Source organism: Narcine bancroftii, chromosome 2 (assembly GCF_036971445.1).
Source record: "Narcine bancroftii isolate sNarBan1 chromosome 2, sNarBan1.hap1, whole genome shotgun sequence".
Taxonomy (NCBI): Eukaryota; Metazoa; Chordata; class Chondrichthyes; order Torpediniformes; family Narcinidae; genus Narcine; species Narcine bancroftii.
This window is the reverse complement of record NC_091470.1, coordinates 307,954,424-307,979,094: the sequence shown is the minus strand read 5'-3', so window position 1 is coordinate 307,979,094 and position 24,671 is coordinate 307,954,424. Positions and strand designations below refer to the sequence as shown.

The 24,671-nt window shown below is 38.5% G+C and overlaps 1 protein-coding gene across 10 annotated transcripts in view; it reads left to right on the top strand.

Annotated features, from left to right (window-relative positions):
- spidr (scaffold protein involved in DNA repair) overlaps positions 1–24,671 on the top strand; it is a 343,155-nt gene that overhangs the window by 281,381 nt on the left and 37,103 nt on the right. For 9 of the 10 annotated variants that reach the window (XM_069921551.1, XM_069921559.1, XM_069921560.1 and 6 more), the window contains 4 exons: positions 657–818; positions 14,746–14,833; positions 19,994–20,152; positions 21,105–21,164. In XM_069921551.1, coding sequence (XP_069777652.1) covers positions 657–818; positions 14,746–14,833; positions 19,994–20,152; positions 21,105–21,164 — 469 coding nt within the window. The remainder of the gene's footprint in view (positions 1–656; positions 819–14,745; positions 14,834–19,993; positions 20,153–21,104; positions 21,165–24,671) is intronic. The other variant, XM_069921553.1, reaches the window with a different exon arrangement.

The following is a 24,671-nucleotide window of genomic DNA, read 5'->3' as shown; positions in this document are numbered from 1 at the left end:
CGAATGCAGTAACCAAACTGGTAGACTGTCATAACTTGCTGTCACCACATATATCACTGCTTAGTCCTAGTCAATACAGATTACAACTAAGAAAACTTGATAATTATTTAGTTATTTATGAATTATTACAGTTAGAATACGGATAGGATTTGTGTTGTGTCTCCAAGTTCTGGTGCTATTCCTGAGATGAGGAACGAACACATCACATTATATCCCTTTGCACATTGAAGTTTAACAAAAAAGAGGAGATTAAATTATTGTATTTATGTGGTGTAACCTTTTAATTAACAAAATACATGTACAGTGTGCAAACCTCTGGACAATCATTGTCTGGCTGAGGGATATGGAATGTGTGAGTTCATAGTCACTCCATAATTTTGTTTATTTCTACTACTATGCATTATAATATGCAAATCTATCCCAATGGTTATCACATTATTTTTATTCCCAATTCTTCAAAACCTGATTTATATAAATCAGAGTGTTTATTTGAGATAATTTGTATGAAGTTAACTAAAATTTTAAAAACAAATAGCTAACAATGTTTAACAATAACGATTCAGAATTTTGTCAATTGGAAAAATAATTCATCTTCAGAGAAAAGATAACCATTTCAGAAATGAAACTAATGTGTTTAATATTTTTGTTTCCTTAAGGCTGTGTCTTCTGGTACAAGACATGTATGGTTTATTTAGTGAAGTTCACCAGCACACATTTTGCTCAATGGAAGAGGACTTGCAGGCACAAAATTCATGCTGGGAGGGAAAGACTTGCTACCTGAGAGGAATGAAGATTCTACAGAGAACAACCAGAGGAAGGTAACAAGGAAGAATGGACAAGATACATTTATTGGTGAAAGCGATTACCACTAGCTGATCAAAACCATACAAAATATTGAGCAAAGATTTGCAGAACTCAGAAGTTCAAATAGCATATATGGATAGAAATGGTCAATCAATATTTTGGAGTAAGTAATGGGGGTTCTGCAGCCCACTGAAAGTAACCCTGGGTCACCAGTGGCATTTTTTTAACCCTTCATCAAGACAAAAATAAAAAGGTGAAATTACATATATAAAGGGGGAAGGATTATTCTTGGTTTTTATATTTTCTGTGTAACATAACAATATTGGTTTGCCCGTTAGCATATTTTACAAGCTTGATTTCAAATGAGAATACATTTTTTTTTAAGAATATCTAAATGTTTTTGCAGACTGTATCTTGTTTCTGCCATTGCGAATCTTTATTTTTGATTTGCAATAAAAGGAGCAAAGTTTATTGCATTAAATAATACCTGGTTTTGGAAAGCAAACAAAAAGCATCTCTGAGGGAGCTTTTCACACAAAAGCCAGGAGATCCAGTGTTACCAGCTTCAAACAATATTTTGTTAAGATTAATAAAGTGGAGTACTCCAAGCACTGAAATTCCCTCTCTCACCAATGCAATTTTCAATCTCTTTTTTCCCTCTGGGTCTCTTGCTTTTGAATTGTGCTCTTAAATGGGCCACCAAGTCTAGTTAGCATCCAAGGAGAAATAAACTAATGTTTCAGGCCTTGAAAAAGAGTTTGACCCAAAATATTTACTGACCATCTCCATCCATGGATGCTGGCAACTCATTGAGTCCCTCTGACTTCTCTTTGTTCACTAATGTTTCAGGTCACTAATCTTTCATCAGAAGATCTGCTGCTTTATAACCAGACTTACAGTCTTCTCCCCTACCAACTTTTGCCGAGTAAAACAAAATGATTCACATTTTTCCAAGAGTTTGCATATCTTATATTCTAAATAAATGGAAAAAAAATGAAAATCCAAAATATATGCAGTACTTGAGACAGTATGACATGGAGATGAATTTCAGATCAGCAATCTTTTATTTTGGTGAAAGATCATCCACCTGATATGTTAATCATTTGCAGTCCTCTTCCATATCAGAAGTTTCTATTCTATTCATTGGGAATCCTTTGCTACCCTACTCTGTGAATAGATAATTACTTTTTTATTTTAAGGTTTTAAATTTAGACATACAGCGCAATAACAGGACCTTCCAGCCCATGAGCCTGTCCTGCCTAATTTCATCCAATTAATCTACAACCCTTGTATGTTTTGAAGGGTGGGAGACAACTGGAGCACCTGGAGGAAACCCATGCAGATACAGGGAGGACATACAAATTCCTAACCCGGGTCACTGGGTCAGTAAAAGCATTGCGCTAACCATTACACTAACCAAGCCACATAAGGAAGAATGGTTGCTTTTATTTATTTTGAAATGGAATATCTTCTGTGGGAACAGCATTTCAGCTTCCTAAATTAAAAAAATAATATACTGCTTACCACATTATTTTAACATAGAACATTACTGCACAATAGTCAAAATGCTGTGTCGACCCATATATACCTCCCAGAAAAAAACTAAACACTCCCTACCTCATAACTCGGTATATTTCTTTCATCCATGTGCCTGTCTAAGAGTCGCTTAATGCCCCTATTGGTCCAGCCTCCACCATCATCCCTGGCAATCCATTTCAAGCACCCGCAACTCTGTGTAAAAAAACTTACCCCTGATGTTTCCCCTAAACTTTCCTCCTTTCACTTTGTACAGATGTCCTCTGGTGTTTGCTGCTCCCGCCCAGGCTAAAAGATGCTGACTGTCCACCTTATCAATGACTCTCATAATCTTGAAGACCTCTACAAATTCACCTCTCTGCCTCCTTTGCTCCAAAGAGAAAAACCCCAGCTCTGCTAACCTTGCCTCATGACATATTTTCCAATTCAGGCAACATCCTGGTAAATCTCCTCTGCACGCTCTCCACAGATTCCACATTTTCCCTGTTATGAGGTGACCAGAACTAACACAATATTCTAAGTGTGGTCTCACCAGAGATTTATAAACATACAAAATTACCTCATTCCTCCAATTAATTAAGCCCAGCATACCATAGGCCTTTGTAACTGCAGCGAACTTGAGAGATCTACGGATGTAGGTCCCAAGGACCCTCTATTTTTCCACACTATGAAGTATCCTAACATTAACCATATATTCTGCTTCAGGTTTGACCCACCAACATGCATCACCTCACACTTATCCAGAATGAACTCCATTTGCCAGTCCCCCATCCCCCTCCCCAACTCTCTACCCTGTCTATATACTGTTGTTACCTACAACAGGCTTCAATGCTATCCACAGCACCTCCAACCTTCATATCATCTGTAAACTACTGACCCATCATTCCACTTCTTCATCGAGGTTATTTATAAAAATCACAAAAAACCAGGAGTCCCAGAACAGATCCTTGTAGTACTCCCCTAGTTACTATCCTCCAGGCAGAATACTTCCCATGCATATCTACTTTCTGCTTTCTATAGGCAAGCCAATTCTGAATCCACACAGCCAAGTTCCATGGATCCCATGCCTCATGACTTTGTAAACCAGTGTCCTATGTGGGACCTTGTTAAGCCTTACAAGTACACCACATCTACTGCCTTATTTCCATCAATTTCTTTTGTTACTTTCTCAAAAAACTCAATTAAGCTTGTGATACATGACTTTCCCCTCACAAAGTCATGCTGACTATCCCTGAGAAGGCTGTAGTTCTCTAAATGCTCTTAAATCTTGTTCTTAAGAATTGTCTCCGATAGTTTGCACACCACTGATGTAAGATTCACTGGTCTCTCATTCCCTGCATTCTCCCTATTACCTTTTTTTAAACAAGGGGACCTAACTTACTGTTCTCCAATCTGCTGGCACCTATCCTGTCGCCAACACCCAAGCAATCTCGTTTCTTCCTTACCTTTGAAACCTGGGGTTTTTCTCATCTGGCCCTGGGGACTTATCAATCCTAATGTTTTTAATAATTCCAGCACTTTCTTAATCTCAAAATGGTCCAACACAAGAACTTGTTCTATTCTGACCTCACTTTGACCAAGGACCTTTTCTCTGGTGAATACTGATGCAAAGTATTCATTTAGGACCTCCCCAAACTCGTCTACCTCCAGGTACATTTTGTCTCCTTTATCCTTAAGTGCCCCTAGCTTCACTCTCATCATCCTTTAGTTCTTCACGTATGCATAAAATGCCTTTGGGTTTTCCTTAATCCTACTTGCCAAAGCCATCTCATGCCCCCTTCTAGCTCTTCTCTTCTCTTCTTAAGATCCTTCCTGGCTAACATAAGATTCTCACGAGCCTTTCCTGTTTTTTGCTTCCTAAATCTATGTTTTTTTTCTTCCTCGTAATTAGCTGAATCACCTGTTTTGTCAACCATGGTTTCCTTTTCCTACCATCTTGTCCCTGACTCCGTGGGACAAATCGATCCAGAACCCTGCAAAAGTGGTCTTTAAACATCCTCCACATTACTTCTGAGAATATTTGTTCCCAATTTACTCTCCCTAGTTACTGCCTCATCCCATCATAATTATCCTTTCCCTATTAAACATTTTGTCTGCTTTTATCCTTTTTCATAGCAATGTTAAAGCTCCGGGTTTCTGCTAACCTACTCTCCTCTTTCCCCTCCCTCCTTCCATTCTCCTTTCCAGTTCTCCTCCCTCCCTTCCTTCTCCCTTCACCTAACCATCCCTCCTCCCCTTGATTGCTGCTGTCCCCTCCCACCCTTCTCCACCTATCACCTCCTGCCTTTGCGACCACGCCTTCCCCCCTTTCTTGGACGCTTGCCAACATTTTTCCATACCTTGATGAAGGCCTCAAGCCTGAAACATCAGTTATGTATTTTTACCTTTGCTATATAAAGGACCTGTTTGACCTGCTGAGTTTCTCAAGCATTGTGTGTATTTTTACTTCAACCACAGTGTCTACGGATTTTCATGTTTTACTTCTAAAGCTCAGGGAGTTGTGGTCACTACCACTGAAATGCTACCCCACCAAGAGATCTGTTACCTGATCAAGTTCATTTGCACAGTACTAAATCCAGTATGGCCTTTCCTCTCGTCGGCTGGAATCCTTCTTGGATACATCTGACAAATTCTGCCCATCTACCCTCTTGCAATAAGGAAGTGCCGTAACAACAACCCTGACTGTGCTTCGGGCTCGGTGTGAGTGGCAGTGTCCTTGCAAAAAAATAAAAAATAAAGAAAAAACAAAACAACAACCCTATTGTTTCTGCTCCATTCCAAAATCTGCCTACTAATCTGTTCCTCTGTCCCAAGGGCTATTTGGGAGCAAATAGACTACTCCCAAAACAGTGATTGCTCCCTTTCTAATTATGATGACCACCCACACCAACTCAGTAGACACTCCCTCCACAGTGTACTCCCTTTCTGCAGCTAAGATACTATCCCTGACCAATAATGTGACTGCCTCCCCTTTTTACCTCCCATCATATCATCTTTAAACATCTAAACCCTGATACCAGCATCAGTCATTCCTGTCCTTGCATCAGCCAAGTCTCTTTAAACACCATCAAATCAAATCAAAGAAAGATTTCACAGCAGTGGCTGCTTTGAATGAGCAACTATTATATACTTTGTTCTGATTTAATTTTTTTGATTGCCTCAAATTATTAGCAGGTGAATTGGTTGTAAAATGGCAATCTGAACAAGCTGGGACATGTTTGTGACTGGCTGACTGGTGTCTTTTTGCAGTATTATTTTCAGTGTATGGTCCAACTGTGTAATACTAAACTCTGGTTGAACAGGTTTTTCCTCTTCCAAAAGATACTACACAGACTGAGGCAATCAGTGCCTTATGCAATAAACAAGAATAAAGCACAACCAAGGTGTGTCAAACATCGTCTGCTGAATCAAGCAGCATCATTGGGAGAAAAAGAATGGTCGATGTTTCAAGCAGAAACTTTTCATCGAGGAGTTTTGGTTTAAAACACAACCATTCTTTTTCTTCCACTGATGTAGCTTGACCCACCGAGTTTCTCCAGCAGACTGTGTTTGACCAGATTCTCCTGTGTGTCTTCATTATCAGGGTGTGACAGTATTTGCAAATTTTTTTTGAATATGTTATTTTAGTTTTCACAGAATTACAAAATCCAATAAACAGCACCATTCATGTACATATGCATACCCAATGTCCGTATTTGTCCCAGCCCCCACCCACCCAAAACGTATCTCAATCCCATTCATCATTGCCTCTATCAAGACCTGTAATGAAAAGAAATCACAATGGCAATGCCATTCAAAGAAAACACTAAAAAGAAAACTCAAAAGTAAAGGAAACTAAGGACCTGAAAATAAAAGGGGAGGTGCGTCGCTGCATCAAGTCCTATTTCTGTAATCAGATGTCTGGGCATTCTGGGATAATTTATCCTAATCCCTATTTAAAAGGGGGTTGGGAGGGGGGTAATCAATATATCTGAGAACCAATGTACTTTAAGAAAGATTGCCACACTCCAACAAATCTGCATTTCCATTTTCCATCATGTGGTATTTAGCTGTGAGTCGGACTTCCACGAAACCACTATATACTTCCTGGCTACACCCAAAGCTGCCTTTGCAACCAAGATTTGGAATTTAGTCAGTCTAAATTGCACTTCTCCAATATCCCCCAAGAGGAACAGCTCCGGGTCCTGTGGAAAATCCACATAATTTTTTTTTAGAATATCCCCTTGCTCTTCCCAAAAGGTCTCACCTTTGCGCACAGCCTGGTAGAGTGGATGAAATTCCCACCGCCACATCTAAAACACATTTCTGAAATCTCAGACTTTGATCTGTGTAGTTTCTGAGTGTAAGGTACAACTGGTGTAGGAAGTTGTACTGCACCATCCTGTATCTGGCGTTGGCATTCCTCATCACACTGTCCAGACACAGGTCCTGCCACCCTTTATTAAATGTTGTACCCAAGTCCGACTCCCATCTCTCACTCGACCTTTGTAGGGCCAGTTTTGGACCCTCACTTTGGAATATGTAATACATCTTGGAAATAAATTTACACACATTCCCCTTTCGAATTAGAATTTCCATATCGCTGGATTCAGGTAGTGTCATTGCTGGTCCCAATTTTTCCCTTAAAAAAGATCTTATTTGCAGATATAACCATATAACCATTTACAGAGCAGAAACAGGCCATGTTGGCCTTTCGAGTCCGCACCGGTTCACTGATTTTGTGCACCCTCTTCAGGCATTGGTCCCGGTAGATCTTCATTCAATAACGATGGGTGAGTTCAATGCAGGTGGAATCAGACGTAGAAATGTTTGTAAAACGTGCAGTTCAATACTTCTGGGCTCATTCAATACAGGGTCAACTAGTCCGAGAAATGTTTGTGAAACACATCTTGATTGATTTTATCTATCAGTATCCAACCACCAGATGTCAAACTAACATGTCTGCAGTTCATCCTCCAGGCCCGTTTGTGCCAAGAAGCACAGGGCAAAGACATAACCCAATGTTGCAACTGTATCCATACAGATTTAAAGATGGATATAGCAGAAGAATGTTCTGTTGGACAAATTATACTTGCTTCTCAGTTGCTCAAATGACATAAGATGCCCTCCTTCATGACAATCCTCGATACACCTGATCCCCCTCTGGCACCAGGAGTCCAAGATCTTATGGCCTGGAGTCAAGGATATTAAATTATTCTGAGTCAGGGGCATTTTGGGGGATATCTCTACCTTCCATCCAATACCTTGTTTTATCCTTTTCCACGTCTGAAGTACATGTTTTAGGGTGGGGTTATCCATTTTCTTTAAGAGTAGTTTTGCATCCCATTTATAAATAAATTCTTTGGCAATCTCTTTACCTAATGAATGCGGCCCAATTTGCGGCCATGCTGGGGCCCCTTCTCCCTCGAATAGAAAGCTGATAAATCTCACCTGGGATGCCCATTAATACTCTTTAAAGTCAGGTAATTTTAAACCCCCCCCAATTTATTATCCCATGTTAACTTTTCCATGGAGATTCTAACCACTTTTGCATTCCACAGAAACTTCCTGACACACTCATTAAGCACCTTAAAAAATCCCCAAGGCAATGCAATGTGTTTCAACTGGAAAAGTTACTGGAGCTTTGGCATCACCTTCATTTTGACACATTTGACTGCCCATATTTGCAAATTTTCTTCATGGTATACAAATAATTCTTTAATCTGGAAAGCCAAATCAATTGCATGACAGCTTGGCAATGATGAGAACATTGCAATACGTGAAAAAATAGTTCAGTCAATTAATTCCAGTATTTTTGCCACATGCTCATTAATCCACATGCTCATTAATCTATCATTCCAAATAACTCCGACATTTCTTTCTTAAAATATTCTAGATGCCTGTATACCCTTAGGTTTATGATTAAAGATCCATGTTAAAACATTCTTTCGATTTTTGTTTCTAACCTCTCTTTAATTTTTTTTTGATGCCTGATTCACTTTTTCAAGGAACTCTTCAGAATTGTGGATATTTTAACTTTTCCATGGTCCACATCACAATGTCCTGGCCTAACAGTTGTAGTGTGGATCCGGGAAAGACAGAAAGCCAGGTCATGGTCTTTCACTATTGCTTCACAGGATTATACTGCTTGTCTGTGCCATCCATTGGCCCCATGCAAATTCAGGTTACCTTTAGAATGGGGCTGGCACCGATTTTAACATAGATGTCCTCAAAGGTCTGTTTCCAAGATGGTGGCACCCATGTTCAACAGCCCAGATTTCAATCATCCTAACTTGTACAGCATATCAAGTGATCTTCAATCTTTTTCAGCCTAAGACCCTCCTGGCTTCTGGCCTAACGTTGCCATGGCCCACTAGTGGCAATGAATGAGCAATATTTTCAAGTCAAAGGCAGCTATGTAAGAATACATCTTTATCTAATTTAAAGTATTTTATTTAACATTTTTTAAAGTCCCACATGGAAACAAGCTGCAGCTCACCAGTGGGCCATGGCTCACTGGTTTATAAAAACAGCCCCAGACAATAAAAATTGTACATAGGACTAGGCTCAAAAAAGTCCTGTACAATTGTAGCAAGACTTTCTTAGTCTATTTAAAATGTCCCTTTCTAATTACTATTTGTATCTGCATGCCAACCTTCTGTGATTCATAGAATATTTTTCTGGGTATTGTTTTAATATGTTACTTTACACTAAAAAAAATGTATTTTTAAATTAATCTTACCAAAATAAATAACCTCATATTTGCAAATACAGTACAACTCCAATTATCTGAGATCAGATTCTCCAAATTCTCATTTATCCAAAAAATTTTCGGATAATTGCGAATATCCGAAACAAATCAGAAATCTTCATTTATCTGAAATCTTTTTGGAGCCGAACTGACTAGGGATTTTGGGCTGCCAGCAGCAGCAGGACCTCGGGCTCTTGGTAGGAGCGCGGATCTCAAGCTCTCAGGCAGGAACGTGGACCTCAGGCTCTGGGCTGGACCACGGATCTCAGTGGGGAGGTGTCGATGATTAACGGTGGCCACCATTTTTTTGGTGAGAATTAAACACTAATGCTTAATAAACCTTCCATTGTTGTTTGTTGCTCTGACATATGCCTGGTCCAGACTATTTTGGATAATCGGAGTTTTACTGTATTGTTCTCCATCTTGAACCATTCTGGTGAACCTTTGCTGCATTCCCTCCAAAACAAAATTTTTTTCGATAAAGGGACCAAAACTGGCCACAAAATTCCAGGTGTTTTTTTTTAAATCAAGGTTCTCTATATTTTAGTGGGACAAATTCTCTTTCAGTAAAGGCCAATAAACCATTTGCCTTCCTAAATGCCTACTTCACTTTCAATGACTTGTCTGCACCGATTCTCAGTTTTATATGAACATAATTTCCTGATGTCTCAGAAATTTTAAAAAAATACTCAACATTTTTGGTTTGTCTCTCAAAGTGGATTACATTTCACGTTTCCACCTTGTACTATATCACCATTGTTCCCCACTCAATCATCCATTTTCCCTTGAAGCCTATTTTATTGAAAAGTTTCTCATTTATTGCAGTTTCTTGTCACCAGCTAATTTGGAAATGTTACATTTAGTTTTCTTAACCAAGCTAATGTTATACATTGTTAAGTTGGGGCCTAATTACTAGTCCCAGTCATTCTGTGCTGTTTACAACTTGCCAGCCTAAGGAGGACCCTTTTATTCCCATATTTTGTTTTATATCCATTATCCAATTCTCAATCCGTTATTTTATTTGGTAACCTGATATGTGTGACCTTATTGAAAACCTTCTGAAAATCTGGTTGGATCCAAACCCCCCCCCCCCCTCACCCATCTACTCTGCTTGATTCATCTGTTATGAGCCCTCAGGACTCAAAAACAAGCAGCAACCGAATTTAACCAAGACAATGGCTACTTAAAGAAAATTGGTTTTATTTTCTTAATCCAGAATAATAAGACAAATATTTAACTTATCACTATGGTCCAGAAAATTTTGCTCTAAGAGGATTGTGATATGTTGGTAACAAAATTAACACTTTATTTCCTGGCTTAAAATTCCTCACTTGAGTCTTCCTGTCAAATAATCGCTTCACTTTACCCTGAGCCATTGTTAAATTCTCTTGAGCCAAAATCCACACTTTTTGTAACCGATTTTAAATTTAGAAACATAATCCAGCAAGTTCAACTGTACATCCTCATTAACGCACTGTACTTTTACCAACCTTAAAGGTCCTCTGACCTGATGTCTAAACACAACTTCATTCCTGCACAGACTCTTACAGCAAATACCTTTGTCCCAATCCTTTACATTCTTCAGACAGTAAATCCTCATCATATTTTTAAGAGAAGAATGAAATCTTTCCAAAGCTCTCTGAGTTTCAGGATGTTACGCAATGAAGTGATCTGTTTAATTCCCAACTCATAAATCAACTGCTGAAAGAATCATGACATGAAATTACTTCCTTGATCAGTCTTGATCTCCTTAGGTAACCCAAAAACTTTGAAAGTTTTTCCAAAGCCTTTACCACGGTTTTTGCTTTGATATTCCTCACTGATATAGCTTCTGGAAATCTGGACTCCATACACGTAACTATTAGCAAGTACTGATTCCCAGCTTTTGTTTTAGGCAGGGGACCCACACATGCACAATAATCCTCATGAAAGGTTTCCCCACAACAGGAATAGGTTGCAAAGGAGCTTCCGGAGGATCCTTGATAGGGTTCCCCACAACCTGTCAAAGGAGACATGTCTGGCAACAGTGTACAACATCCTTCCTCAAACCAGGCCAGAAAAATTGTTTCAAAATTTTAACCATGGTCTTCTTTACACCTAGATGACATCCCAAAGGTATAATATGAACCAAATTTAAAATTTCATTCTGGTAGGTTTTAGGAATGACCACCTGATGAATCACCACCCATTCTTCATTTGCAGGAATATCACGAGGTCTCGATTTCCTCATTAACAATTCACCCTTCCAGTAATATCTACAGGGCATTAATCTCCTCCTCATCCTCAGCCTTCTCTCTCAAGACAGTGAGATTGGAATCTGTCTTTTGCTGCTTAATTAACTCTTTCCTTGACAAAGACAAATCGTGACTTTCAAATTTAACTTGCTCTTTCTAGACTATTTCAGAAGTATTGGGCAAGTCTCTGTCAACTGGATCTTCCTCTGCTATCATAATTTTCTTAGACAAAGACCTTTGTCACAGCACATGCAGGATATATTTCACAATCTTCTTCAACCTCATCCTTACTTGGCTTATTTATTAATCTCAACACTGACCCAACTTTATCCTCCACCAAGTCATTCCCTAGCAAGAATTTCTCGCATGGGTAACATTGAAGTAACTCTCACTACAACTGGTCCTTTAACTAATTCTGAATTCAACAATACTTTGTGCAGAGCTATTGATTCTACATCTCCACCAACACCTCTAATCAAAGTTGTCTCGCCTACGACTGTCTTTTGATCAAGGATTAAGACATTCTTCAACATCAATGACTGGGAAGCCCTAGTGTCTCTGAGAATTTTAACTGGCACTTGGGAAGTTCCTTCCTTTACTGAAATCAAGTCCTCTGATACAAAAAGTTTGAATACATTCAAAACATTCTTATCAGGCATGGACCTTCTGTTCTAATTAAATTCAATTATCTGAATACATGCTTCTGGTAATATCTCCTTTTCTTTTTTTCTTTTTCAGCACTAAACAATTTGCAAGGACATGAGCAGGTTTCTTACAATAATAACAGACAATCCCGAAATTCTGTCCTTTCCTACTTTACCTTTATCTTTTCTCTTAATATTCTTCCCAGACTTAATTTCAGGCTTACTGGTTTGTTCCACATTAACCTTCTGAAAAGACTTTCTGTGGTGACATTTATTTTTGTGAGTTAAGGCATATTCATCCACTAACCTAGCCGTTGTTGCCACGTCCCTATGTCTTTCTCATCCAGGTTGATCTCATTGGGAACACACCCTTTAATTTCCTCAATATCAATTCTCTTACTCTGTTGAAATCATTATTTATTTTTGAGACACACCAACGGTCAAAACATTCAGATTTTTCAAGGGCAAGATTGGTTCCATGCTTTCGCCAAGTTCCTAAATTTTTGTCTATATGCTTCTGGAACCAATTCATAAGCTTTTAATACTCCTTGTTTAACAGTCTCATAATTTGCAATTTGCTCTGCTTTCAAACTAGAGTTTGCCAGTTGTGCTTTTCCCTTTGTTCATAAGAGGCCACTTTTCTTTCAGCCAGTGAGTTTTGAGCCACTTTTCAAAAAACTGAAAATATGTATCATTATCACTCTCATTGAAAGGAGGAACTGGATTAACATCTTTACTAGCCATAAACTTATCTGCAGGAGTTCGAGCTTCAGTTCTCTTACCTCTCTTTCCGTCTTAATTTTTCTAATTTAAAAAGCCTATATTTTTCAGATTCCTCAAACCTCCGTTTCTCTCTCTCTCTCTCTCCAACTTCAATTTTTCCAATTGTAATTGCATATCAAAAAAGTTATCCTCAGGAAAATTTACTAAGTCTTCCTCTTCAAATCTTCCCTCACCTAGATCATATAATTCACTATAATTCTATTTTCCTCATAAAACCCTTGACTTCGACAAGCTTTAATTCCCTAGCAATAACCATCAGTTCCTGATTTATTTTTCTCTGCAGTTCTGCAGGTGATAGCTGTTCCAAAAATTCACTAATATCCATTGGTGCTGTTTTTCCCCACACAAGCTTTAAATTAGCTTGGAAAAAAACAATTTACTAATAAATCACAAAAACTCCAAATGTTATAGTTCCCAAAGTCCAAATATTTCAAATTGCAACGGATGATCCCCCACTTGTTTTGAGCCCTAAGGACTCAAAAACTAGCATCAACAGGAACTCACCAAGACAATGGCTACTTAAACAAAATTGGTTTTTCTTTCTTAATACAGAATTATAAGATCAGTATTTAACTTATCACTATTAAGTTACTTAACCCCTTCCAAATTCTAAGTGCGTGCGTGTGTGTGTGTGTGTGTGTGTGTGTGTGTGTGTGTGTGTGTTCAAGCTAGTTCTTTTTCACTGTCCAGTCATTTACTGTCCACTTCTCCAAATTCACTTGTATCAGCAGTTTTCAATGCTGTGCACAGAATTAAACAGTCATTACATTTAACAGGCTCTGGTGACTTAAGTTGTTACCAGTCAGGTCTTAGGTGGGTGCAAAGAGATGTTCTTTGTTCGTTGGACATGCAAATTTGTATATTTCAGTAGGAACTGCTTCAACTGCTTTTGAGCTTGTGATTTAAGATGGCCTAACTTTTCCTTCAGCTTTTCCAAAATTGTTGAGTTTGACAGGTGCACAGGAACTATGGTTTCTTTAATGTTACCCTCACAAGATTCTGTGTCCATGATCTTATGATCCATACTTCTTCAACCCTGTCAACAACTAACACCTCTGATTCCACTACCATTTTCTCATAGTAAGATATACCTTCAACAAACTCAGGTTTGTTGATATGACAAACCTGAGTTTTATTCCTACAATCTGGAGTGTTTATGAGATAGTTAACATCATTCATTTTGATTTTAATTCATATGGTCCAGAAAATTTTGTTCGAAGAGGATTGTGATGTGTTGGAAGCAAAATTAATACTTTATTTTCTGGCTTAAAATTTCTCATTTGAGTCTTCCTGTCAAATAATTGCTTCATTTTACCCTGAGTCATTGTTAAATTCTTCTGAGCCAAAATCCACACTTTTCATAACCGATCTTTAAATTTAGAAACATAATCCAGCAAAGCCAACTGAACATCCTTATTAACCCAAAGTAAGAATTCTTCTTTTCCCATATTTCAGGAGAAATACAACAACCAGCCACTACGGATATTTTGAATAGGCTGAACTTGGAACTCAAAACCTGTCTTGAAATGGGATCTTTAGCAGGCTTTTCACTTTGCAGTCTTTCACTGACTTCAGCATCTTTTATCACTCTCTTTCTCTCTCTACTTTTTTGTTTCAGTTTCAGTCTCTGTTTCTATTTCTAGTTCTGGTTCTGTAATGTGATGTTTGCATGTGAAAAATGGCCTAAACTACCTCATCTTATTCCCCATTTTTAAACATATTATTTTATTAACTTATTCCATTACACATCCTCAAAGAACTCTGGAGTAACTTTGCATTACTTTCTAAGTATCTTGATATTACTCTTATAGATTATGGGGTTTTCCAGATTACTAACAAACTGATAATGTCACGTTTACTCTCCCCTTTCTTGAATTGTAAAGTCACATTTGCTATCTACTCCTGCTTCAATATTCCAAAGTCAAGTTGTGCCACTTTCTTGACAAAATCTCAATAAGTTAACCCAATATAAAATTTCAGTGTATTTTGATGTGATCCCCACTTTTTACTTCAGGTCTTCAGGGCTCTTCAGTCTTATTGAAAGTCTGTGGCCTCCTTTGGTTCCTCCAAAAGTCCATGGGCAAAGTCAAGACAGTCAAGAGGTAATGATGATATTGAGAAATTGATATTAAATATTTAAAAAAATATTTTGGGCAAACAAAAAATTGCTGGAGGAACAATGAGGCTGACAGCATCCATGGGGAGAAATGTTTACTCAGTATTCCGCATCTAGACCCTTTATCAAGATTAAAGTGAAGGGGAAATTAAGCTGGGGGAGGGACTAAGGGCGATAAGTGTACAGGAAAGACATGTAGACAGAGAAACCACGAGGGAGAAGGGGAAGAAGAAATGTTGAAGAGGTAGTAAAGTACATAGAGATAGAAAGAGTAAAAAAACAAATGAGAATGGAGGTAACATAAAGTTGGAAAGCATCAATTTTTCCAACTTTAGATACCCCCTCCCCATCCATTTCTGCTTCCACTGTTCCATCTCTTTGTTTACCAACTCCTGTACTTTTTCTCTCTCTTTGAAACTTTTTTCTCCCACCCCAATTTCTCATCATCTCTTCCTCTACCTGTCTCTCCGTCTCTGATACATTCTGTTCTGTACCTTATCGCCTCTTAGTCGCTCCTCAGAGTTCATTTCACCATTATATATGTGATACTATCCCCTTTTCATTTTAGTCTTGAGAACAGGTTCAGACAAAAATGTTGACTGACCATTTCTAAGGCACGGATGCTGTTTGAACTGTTGAGTTCCTCCAGCAATTCTTTATTATTATTTCCAGCAGCTGTAGTCTTTGTGTTTCTCTTCAGTAAATATTTTGAGTTTACTTGATTATGTAATAGAGGGAGATCCACTTATTCGGGACTCAATAGGGTAGCTCAACCCAGAAATCTCAGTGTGCTGATCTAAACAAATGTAAGAAATTAACATGCAGGTTTTCTTCAACAAACAGTACATTGTGTATTTATTGCACTTCTATAGGCCTGGATTTTGCAGGATAATGTTAGCAAAACTGTTAGTATTCACTTTTGTTTGATTTATATCTGACACCATCTTTGGGACCGCAGGAAAAAGCAAAAATCATGAAGTTTCTGTCCATGGTTTGCCACTGATATTTGGAACATGCCCCATATGGAAGTCTCCAGGGAAGCAAGAGGTTATTGTATTTCCACAACGCTTATAGTGGGGAATTGTTCCAAGGATTCCTTGCTAGTTTGTAGAAGCTGAGTTCATGCTTACTCTATTATTTGAATGCAGGATTATGGATGTAAGGCACTCTGTAATTTTTTTTGTTTTCTGTAATGTTTTATTTTGTTGAAAATTAAGTATTTCAATATGCATCACATTTTTTAAAATTAATATACCTTGAAACAAAATTTAGCAATTTCCATTGGCTTATTTTTGTGTTTGAATATTTCTAAAACACTCATAAACTTTGTCTGTGCCAGTTCCGGCTAAGTTGAGGAATTTTTCCCCTACTTTTATAGCGAATTTCATTTGGACACTCCATGTTATGCATCTGGTCTCACTGTAAAGAATGGCTCTACCTTTCTCTTTGGGACCCCTATCATTTTCCCCAACTGTCCCCATCTTCCTTTTATCTGGTTCCACTTACTACCTTACTTTCTTATCATATTCCATGATCAGCAACCCTCTGTTGCTTCCAACTCTTTCACCACCTCCACCATTCCCACTCCTGCCTGACTACATCCATCCATCAACACCCTCTCCCCCCCCCCCCCCACCTCACTTGGATTCACCCATAATTTGCCAGTTCCTGACTCATCCCTTCCCCTCATTTCTTTATACTGGCTATCATTAGGCCCTTGGTCCAGATGCAGGGGGTGAATTGAAAGGCAACTTTCCCTTTGCTTATAGAGGTGCTGCCTGACCTTCTGAGTTTTTCTAGTAGCTTGTTTATTACATCTTTTTCCCCTGCAGGTTCTCACAGGGTGGATTATTGTTTGTTGAAGTCAGTAGCAAGTATGGGCAATTCACTGCCTATGACAAAATCTTGCTGAGAAGCCATTTTTTAATGGTTTGATACATACATCAGGGTGAGATTGACCTGAGTATATACAGTACTTTTTGTTTTGGCTCCAAGGATAAAATTCAAAATCCAAATTCAAATCGAGTCTTTTGAATATAATCACTGGAGTAACACTGAACAATATTGAGTTTGAATTTTGTCCTTTTTGAATCTTTATCTTAGTCTGTATTTAGATTTGTTTGTAAATCAGAGTTAAGGATCATTACATTAAGTTCATTATAAATTTAATGCAAAACATCAATGAGTTGTGTTGTTGGCAAAACTTCTTTAATCAAGTGGTTCTATCCCTTGTTTGTATTCTCATAAATGAAAATGTGGCAAGAAAATGTGGTAGCGATTAGTGAGACATGGTTGCAGGAGGGATGTGATTGGCAACTGAATATCCCTGGGTTTCGTTGTTTTAGGTGTGATAGAGTCGGAGGGGCAAGAGGAGGTGGGGTTGCATTGCTTGTCAGGGAAAATATTACAGCGGTGCCTAGGAAGGATAGATTAGAGGGCACATCCACGGAGGCTATTTGGGTGGAACTGAGGAGTAGGAAAGGAGAGGTTACACTTGTAGGGGTGTATTATAGACCACCCGGAGGGGACCGAGACCTAGAGGAGCAAATCTGTAGGGAGATAGTAGATATTTGTGATAAGCACAGGGTTGTAATTATGGGAGATTTTAATTTTCCACATATAGATTGGGAAACACATTCTGTGAAAGGAATGGATGGGTTAGAGTTTGTGAAATGGGTGCAAGATAGTTTTTTACAACAATATGTAGAGGTGCCGACCAGAGAAGGAGCAATGTTAGATCTACTGTTGGCAAATGGGATGGGTCAAGTGACGGAGGTTAGTGTTGGCGAGCACTTCGGGTCCAGTGATCATAATGCCATCAGCTTCAATGTCATTATGGAAAGAGAGAAATCAGGGCCAAGGATTGAGGTTTTTGATTGGGGAAAAGCTAGATTTGAGGAGATGCGAAAGGACTTGCAGGGTGTGCATTGGGACAATTTGTTTTATGGGCAGGATGTAGTAGAGAGATGGAAGTCTTTTAAAGATCAGATTTTGAGAGTGCAAAAGCTTTATGTTCCTGTTAGGTTAAAAGGAGGGGCAAAAGGTTTGAGAGAGCCGTGGTTTTCAAGGAATATTGGAAACTTGGTTCGAAGAAAAAGGGAGGCGTACATTAGATATAAGAAGCATGGAGTTAAGGAGATGTTTGAAAGATACATTGAATGTAAGAGGAATCTTAAGAGAGGAATTAGGAAAGCTAAAAGAAGGTACGAGAAAACTATGGCAAGCAGGGTGAAAACTAATCCAAAAGAGTTCTACAAATATGTTAATGGTAAGAGGAAAGCTAGAGACAAAATTGGTCCCTTAGAAAATCAGAGTGGAAAACTGTGTGTGGAACCTAGAGAAATGGGGGAGATATTGAACAGTTTCTTTTCTTCGGTATTCACTAAGGAGAAGGATATTGGGAGATGTGGGATAAAAAAAGCAAATTGGGTAAATATGGGGAATATAGAGATTACAAAAGGTGTAGTTTTAAGGCTTTTGAAGAATATAAAGGTGGATAAGTCTCCGGGACCAGACGGGATCTTCCCCAGGACATTGAGAGAAGTGAAGGAGGAAATAGCAGAGGCTCTGGCGGTAATTTTTCAAATGTCATTAGATATGGGGATAGTGCCGGAGGATTAGCGCATTGCGCATGTGGTTCCGTTATTTAAAAAGGGTTCAAGGAGGAAGCCTGGCAACTATCGGCCTGTAAGTTTGACGTCTGTGGTAGGTAAATTAATGGAGAAAATTCTTAGAGATAGTACTTATAAACATCTGGATAGACAGGGTCTGATCAGGAGCACTCAACATGGATTTGTGGGAGGAAGGTCATGTTTGACCAATCTGATTGAATTTTTTGAAGAGGTGACTAGGAATGTGGATGAGGGTAGCGCAGTGGATGTTGTCTATATGGACTTCAGTAAGGCCTTCGATAAGGTACCACATGGAAGGTTAGTTAGGAAGGTGCAGTCTTTAGGTATAAATTTTGAGATAGTCAAATGGATTGAACATTGGCTGAAAGGGAGAGGCCAGAGAGTGGTAGTGGATAATTGTCTGTCAGGTTGGAGGCCGGTGACCAGTGGTGTGCCTCAAGGATCTGTATTGGGCCCATTGTTGTTCGTTATATACATTAATGATCTAGATGATGGGGTGGTGAATTGGATTAGTAAATATGCAGACGATACTAAGATAGGTGGAATAGTGGATAATGAAGAAGGTTTTCAAGGATTGCAGAGGGATTTGGGCTGCTTAGAAAAGTGGGCTGAAAAATGGCAGATGGAATTTAATGCTGATAAGTGTGAGGTGCTTCATTTTGGTAAGAAGAATCAGAATAGGACATATGTGGTAAATGGGAGAGCATTGAGGAATACAGAAGAGCAGAAAGATTTAGGAGTGACGGTACATCGTTCCCTGAAGGTAGAAACTCACGTGAATAGGGTGGTGAAGAAGGCTTTTAGTATGCTGGCCTTTATCAATCATTGCATGGAATATAGGAGTTGGGAGGTGATGTTGAGATTGTATAAGACGTTGGTGCGGCCTAATTTGGAGTTCTGTGTGCAGTTCTGGTCGCCTAATTATAGGAAGGATATAAACAGAGTGGAGAGAGTGCAGAGAAGGTTTACCAGAATGTTGCCTGGGTTTAAGCATCTGGAGTATGGGGAGAGATTGGACAGATTGGGTCTTTATTCTTTGGAGCGTAGAAGGTTGAGAGGGGATTTGATAGAAGTATTTAAGATTATGAAAGGGATAGACAGAATGGATGTGGATAGACTATTTCCGTTAAGAGGAGGAAAGATTAAAACAAGAGGACATGAGTTAAGAATTAAGGGGCAGAGGTTTAGAGGTAACATGAGGGGGAACTTCTTTACTCAGAGAGTGGTAGCTGTGTGGAATGATCTTCCGGGAGAAATAGTGGCGGCGGAGTCAATTGTATTATTTAAGAAAAGGTTGGACAGGTATATGGATGAGAAGAAGATGGAGGGTTATGGGCATTGTGCAGGGAGGTGGGATTAGAAAGAGGTGTTTGGTTCGGTGCGGACTAGAAGGGCCTAATGGCCTGTTTCCATGCTGTAATTGTTATGTTATATGTTATGTTATGTTAAGAATAGTTTGTCATTTATAATATAGATAGCAGGTAATATACAATATGATTTTTTTTCCCCCCCAGCAAATGGATTTGTTGACTGATACACTTCTGCCTGTTCCAAGTTTTTGCTATGTTCTTGCCCCTCTGCCAGGGGAGGGAGGAGTGGAGGTGCTTCAGAATGAAACTATATCTGACCTCTACCGGCCAACAACAATATATAAGTTAAAACATATTCTTCAGGTAATTGGATGTTCTGTCAATGTGTCAAATATTTCAATCTTCATTGGGGTAGGAAATATATGTGAGAGTTGGTGAATGGTTTGGCAATCAAATTGTCTTGAGGTTTTTGAGTGCCATTGGAGCTGGACTTATCTATAAGTGGAAGGATTCTGTAGCACATTTGAGGTATCTTGTGCATCATGGTAAATCAAAAGGGAACCCTGCCAACAGACTTGGTTCTGGAAACATTGGTTTAAAACAGGATGGCCAGTTTCTAACCCACTGTTTTTATGTGACTGGTTCATTTCCTTTCTGATCATTGGTGTCCAGTCATTAAAGGTAGGAAATTATAAAATTGTAATGATATTGGCTGTCAGGATGGTTTGGTTTGTTTTCTCTTGATAGAAATGAAAAACATGCACCTATGTGATGTCTTTCGTGCTCCTAGGAAATTTGAAAGTATATTACAGCCAGAAATAAACTTAGAGTGTAATAAAGTAGGAGTCATAAGACCTTTTTAAATTTAATTTAGAGATACAGCATGGTAACAGGTCCTTCTGGCCCATGAGCCCATGCTACCAAAATGCAACAATTAACCAAGAAACCTTGAATATTTATGGAATTTACAGAAATACTCTACCCATGAGAAAGTAAAGACAGACCTGAAATTTATAACTCGCGACATAAATGTAGTACAGCTTCATTCTATCTTAGTTGCTGGAAAATGCTAATGGTAATTTTGAAACAGTTCCTTTCTTTCAAAAAAAAACTGGTCAAAGGTAAATCAATAAAGGGCAATTTGCATTTATTATAATTGTTATGTTTAAGAACCAGATTTTTCCATTTCTCATTCAAATTTAGATTATTGTATAATTTGAAGTATTAGCTTTATTGTGCAGCAAATATCAATGTATGTTTGAAATAATTTAACATTTTATGGTTACATATTACATTGTTTCCTATCTAATTTTAGCATATTCCTCTTAATCAACGATGTAGTTTCAATGCAGAAGTCATTTACAGAAGGCTACAGGTATGCACATCTTAAAAATACATTTTAAAGTGCAATGGTATCAGATTAGCTATTTACATACCTATAATTTACTGACTAAATTTTTGATCATCTGTGCTGAGTGAGAATGTTGTATTTTTACATCCTATGCCACTCAGTCTAGTATTTTAGCACAGAACTGGGGGATTGCTGTCCTATATATGAGGCTTAAAACCAAGTCTCTTGTGCTTTCTTATTTGGATATAAATAATCCTGTGATGCAGTTTGAAAGAAGAGGAAGCTTCTACCTGGTATACTAGACAACATTTACACTTCAGTCATAATCACTAAAGTATTATCTGATCATTCTCCATGACAGTTTATGAGATCTTGCTGTATACAAATTGTCCATTGTGTTTCTGATATTATGAATTCTCTTATCACCATTAAAGGCACTGAAAACACTGATGACTAACCTTGCAATTCAGTGATTTTCATGCACAGAATGTAACTAACTACAGGAAGGATATCAATAAAACTGAAAGAGTGCAGATAAAATTTATAAGGATGTTGCAGGGACTTGAGGAACTGAGCTACAGGGAAAGCTTCAACAGATTTGGGCTTCATTCCCTGGAGCGAAGAAGAATGAGGGGAGATTATGATGGTATATCAAGTTTAAAGGGAACATGAGGGAGAACTTCTTCATGCAGAGAGCCATGAGAATGTGAAATGAACTACCATCTAAAGTGGTGAATGTGGGCTCAATTTTGACAGTTAAGAAAAATTTGGATAGGCACATGGATGGAAGGACTATGGAGGGATATGGAATGGGTGCAGGCCAATGGGACTAGGCCGAATAATAGTTCGGCACAGACTAGATGGGCCAAAGGGCCTGTTTCTGTCCTGTAGTGTTCTATGGTTCTAATAACTGGCTGTTAAGTACTTGAAGATCATTTGAATGTAAACAATTTGGTACAGGTCAAACCCAGTTCCTGCGATGCAAGAAGGACTTGCGACTGTACAGAAAAAAACCTTCCCACATGCTTTGTTGCTATTTAACTAAAACAAGTTAAAGTGTTGATCCGTTCAATTGTTGTTTTAAGTGCATTTCCTGCTGCTAATAGGAAACATTGATTATTATGAATTCAATCTTCTTGTCAGATCAGTACAGATCTAAATATTTTAAAATGAACATTTAAAAACTGGTGAAAGGCCACAGCTTAGACTTGTTTTGTGACATCCCCTCCACATCTGCCTGTGGTACCCAATTCCAGATGTTCACCACCCTCTGGCAAAATAAATTCCTCCACATCTCTGTTTTAACTGGGTGCCATTCAATCCTGAAGTTGTGCCCTCATATCCTTGATTTCCCCTACCATGGGAAACAACTTTTCAACATCTACTCTGTCCAGGCCTTTCAACATTTGAAACGGTTCAATGAGGTCCTGTTCATTCTTCTGAACTCCAAGGCATACAGTCCAAGAGCTGACAAACTTTCCTCATATGCTCCCTTCATTCCAGGAATCATTCTTGTGAATTTTCTCTGAACTCTCTCTAATACCAACAAATCCTTCCTTAAATAAGGATCCCAAAACTGTACCCCATACTCCAAGTGAGGCCTCACCAGTGCCTTATAAAGGATCAGAATCAGAATTTATTGTCATGAACATGTCACAAAATTTGTTGTTTTGTTGCAGCATCATAGTGCAAAGATTTATATAAACCACCGTATAAAATAAATAAAGGTAGTGCATAAAAAAGTCAATGTAAAGCAATGTCTGTGGTTCATTGTTCAACATCACATCTGTGCTCTTATACAGGTGCTTGCTTAATCTTTTATCCAAAATCCTTGGGACCAGACACTTTTCGGATTTCATAATATTTTGGATAACAGAATAATATTAAAATGGTGGTACTTTTAAGTAATTGTGGGGGGAGGGGGTAATGGTGGCATTGGATGGGGGGGGTGGTAAATGAAGTGAGATAATAATGATAGACTGCTCTCTCCCTGCTCACCTGCCAGAGTCGCACTGCCATTCCATCCCCGAGCTGCTCCCTCTGTCAAATAACCTTTCAGCGGGGTTGCTAAAATTCTGCTGGAGGACAATCCTTCTATTTTAGGTAAAACATACGATAAAATTTCAAACTTAAACTGGTTCAAACTAAGCTAAACACCTGAAAATATACTGTAAATGCAGTAAAAAAAAGTTCAGTTCTTGGAATTATGAATAAAAGGATAAGCACCTGTATCCTATTCCTCTGAATGCCATCAATGCATTTGCCTTCTTCACCACTGACACAAACTGGAGGTTATCCTTTCGGGTATCCTGCATGAAGATTTCCAAGTCCCTTTGCACCCCTGAATTTTCTCCCCAACCAAATAATAGTTTTTCCTTTTATTCCTTCTATCGAAGTGCATGAACTTTCCAACATTGTATGGTGTCTCTTTTGCCACTTCTTTGCCCATTCTCCTAATCAATCTAAGTCTCTCTGCAGCTTCTCCATTTCCTCATCAGTACTTGCCCCTTCCATATTAATACAATGCTGGAGAAACTCAACAGGTCTGTCTATTAAGCAGCTTTATGTGTGGCACCTTGTCAAAGGCCTTTTGAAAGTACAAATCTACTCTACTCTAACTCCTTTATCTGGCCTGCTTTTGGTTTCCTCAAAAAATTGCAGTATGTTTGTCAGGTGTAATGAGCTCAGAGGACTCCAAAACTTAGCAGCAATAGAAACTCACCAAGACGATGGTTACTTAAACAAAAGTTGCATTTAATTTTCTTTGAACATAAAAACAGGATCAAACTTTAACTTTATTACTATTAACTTAACCCCCTTCTAATTCTAAGAGCACGTGTATGCAATGTGTATATGTTGAGGAAAGTTATTTGATTCACAGTCCAATTATTCACTTCTCACTTCTCCAAGTTCACCACTATCAAGCAATTCTTATATGTGCACAGAATTTAACATTTATGAATTTTCACCAGGTTCTGGTGCTTAAAGGTAAATGATTACCACTCAGGAAGGTCCTTGTTAGTGTCAGAGAGAGATTTTTTGCTCATTGGACACACACAAACTGATTTCCTCCAATCAGTCACTTCAGTGTCTTACCGAAGAAACTTGCCAAATGATAACTTCTTCTTCCAGGTCACCACAGAGTTCCTTTTGTTTCCCTTATTTCAGGAGAAACACTCTAGCCAGCCATTTCCTCTTTTAAGGACTACAAGGGTTTTGAACAGGCTGAACTCAGAACTCACAACCCATCTTCAAAATGGGGTTTTCAAAAAGCCTACCAGCTTGCATGTGTAAACCCAATCCTTGAAAGATCTTGATCAGCACTTGAGCCCGGACTTTTCCATTTACATCTGCCTTTGAAATTCCTTTCAAAACAGTTCCATTGTCTTTTGCAAAGCCACTGGTGCCTGCCTGCCTAGCTTCAGAAAAACTCTTGAATTTTAAATTAGATGTGAAATGTAAGTGTCTGTTTGTGAAGTGTCCTATGCTAAACCTTCACAATCTATCTCTTTTAAAAACATATTTATATAT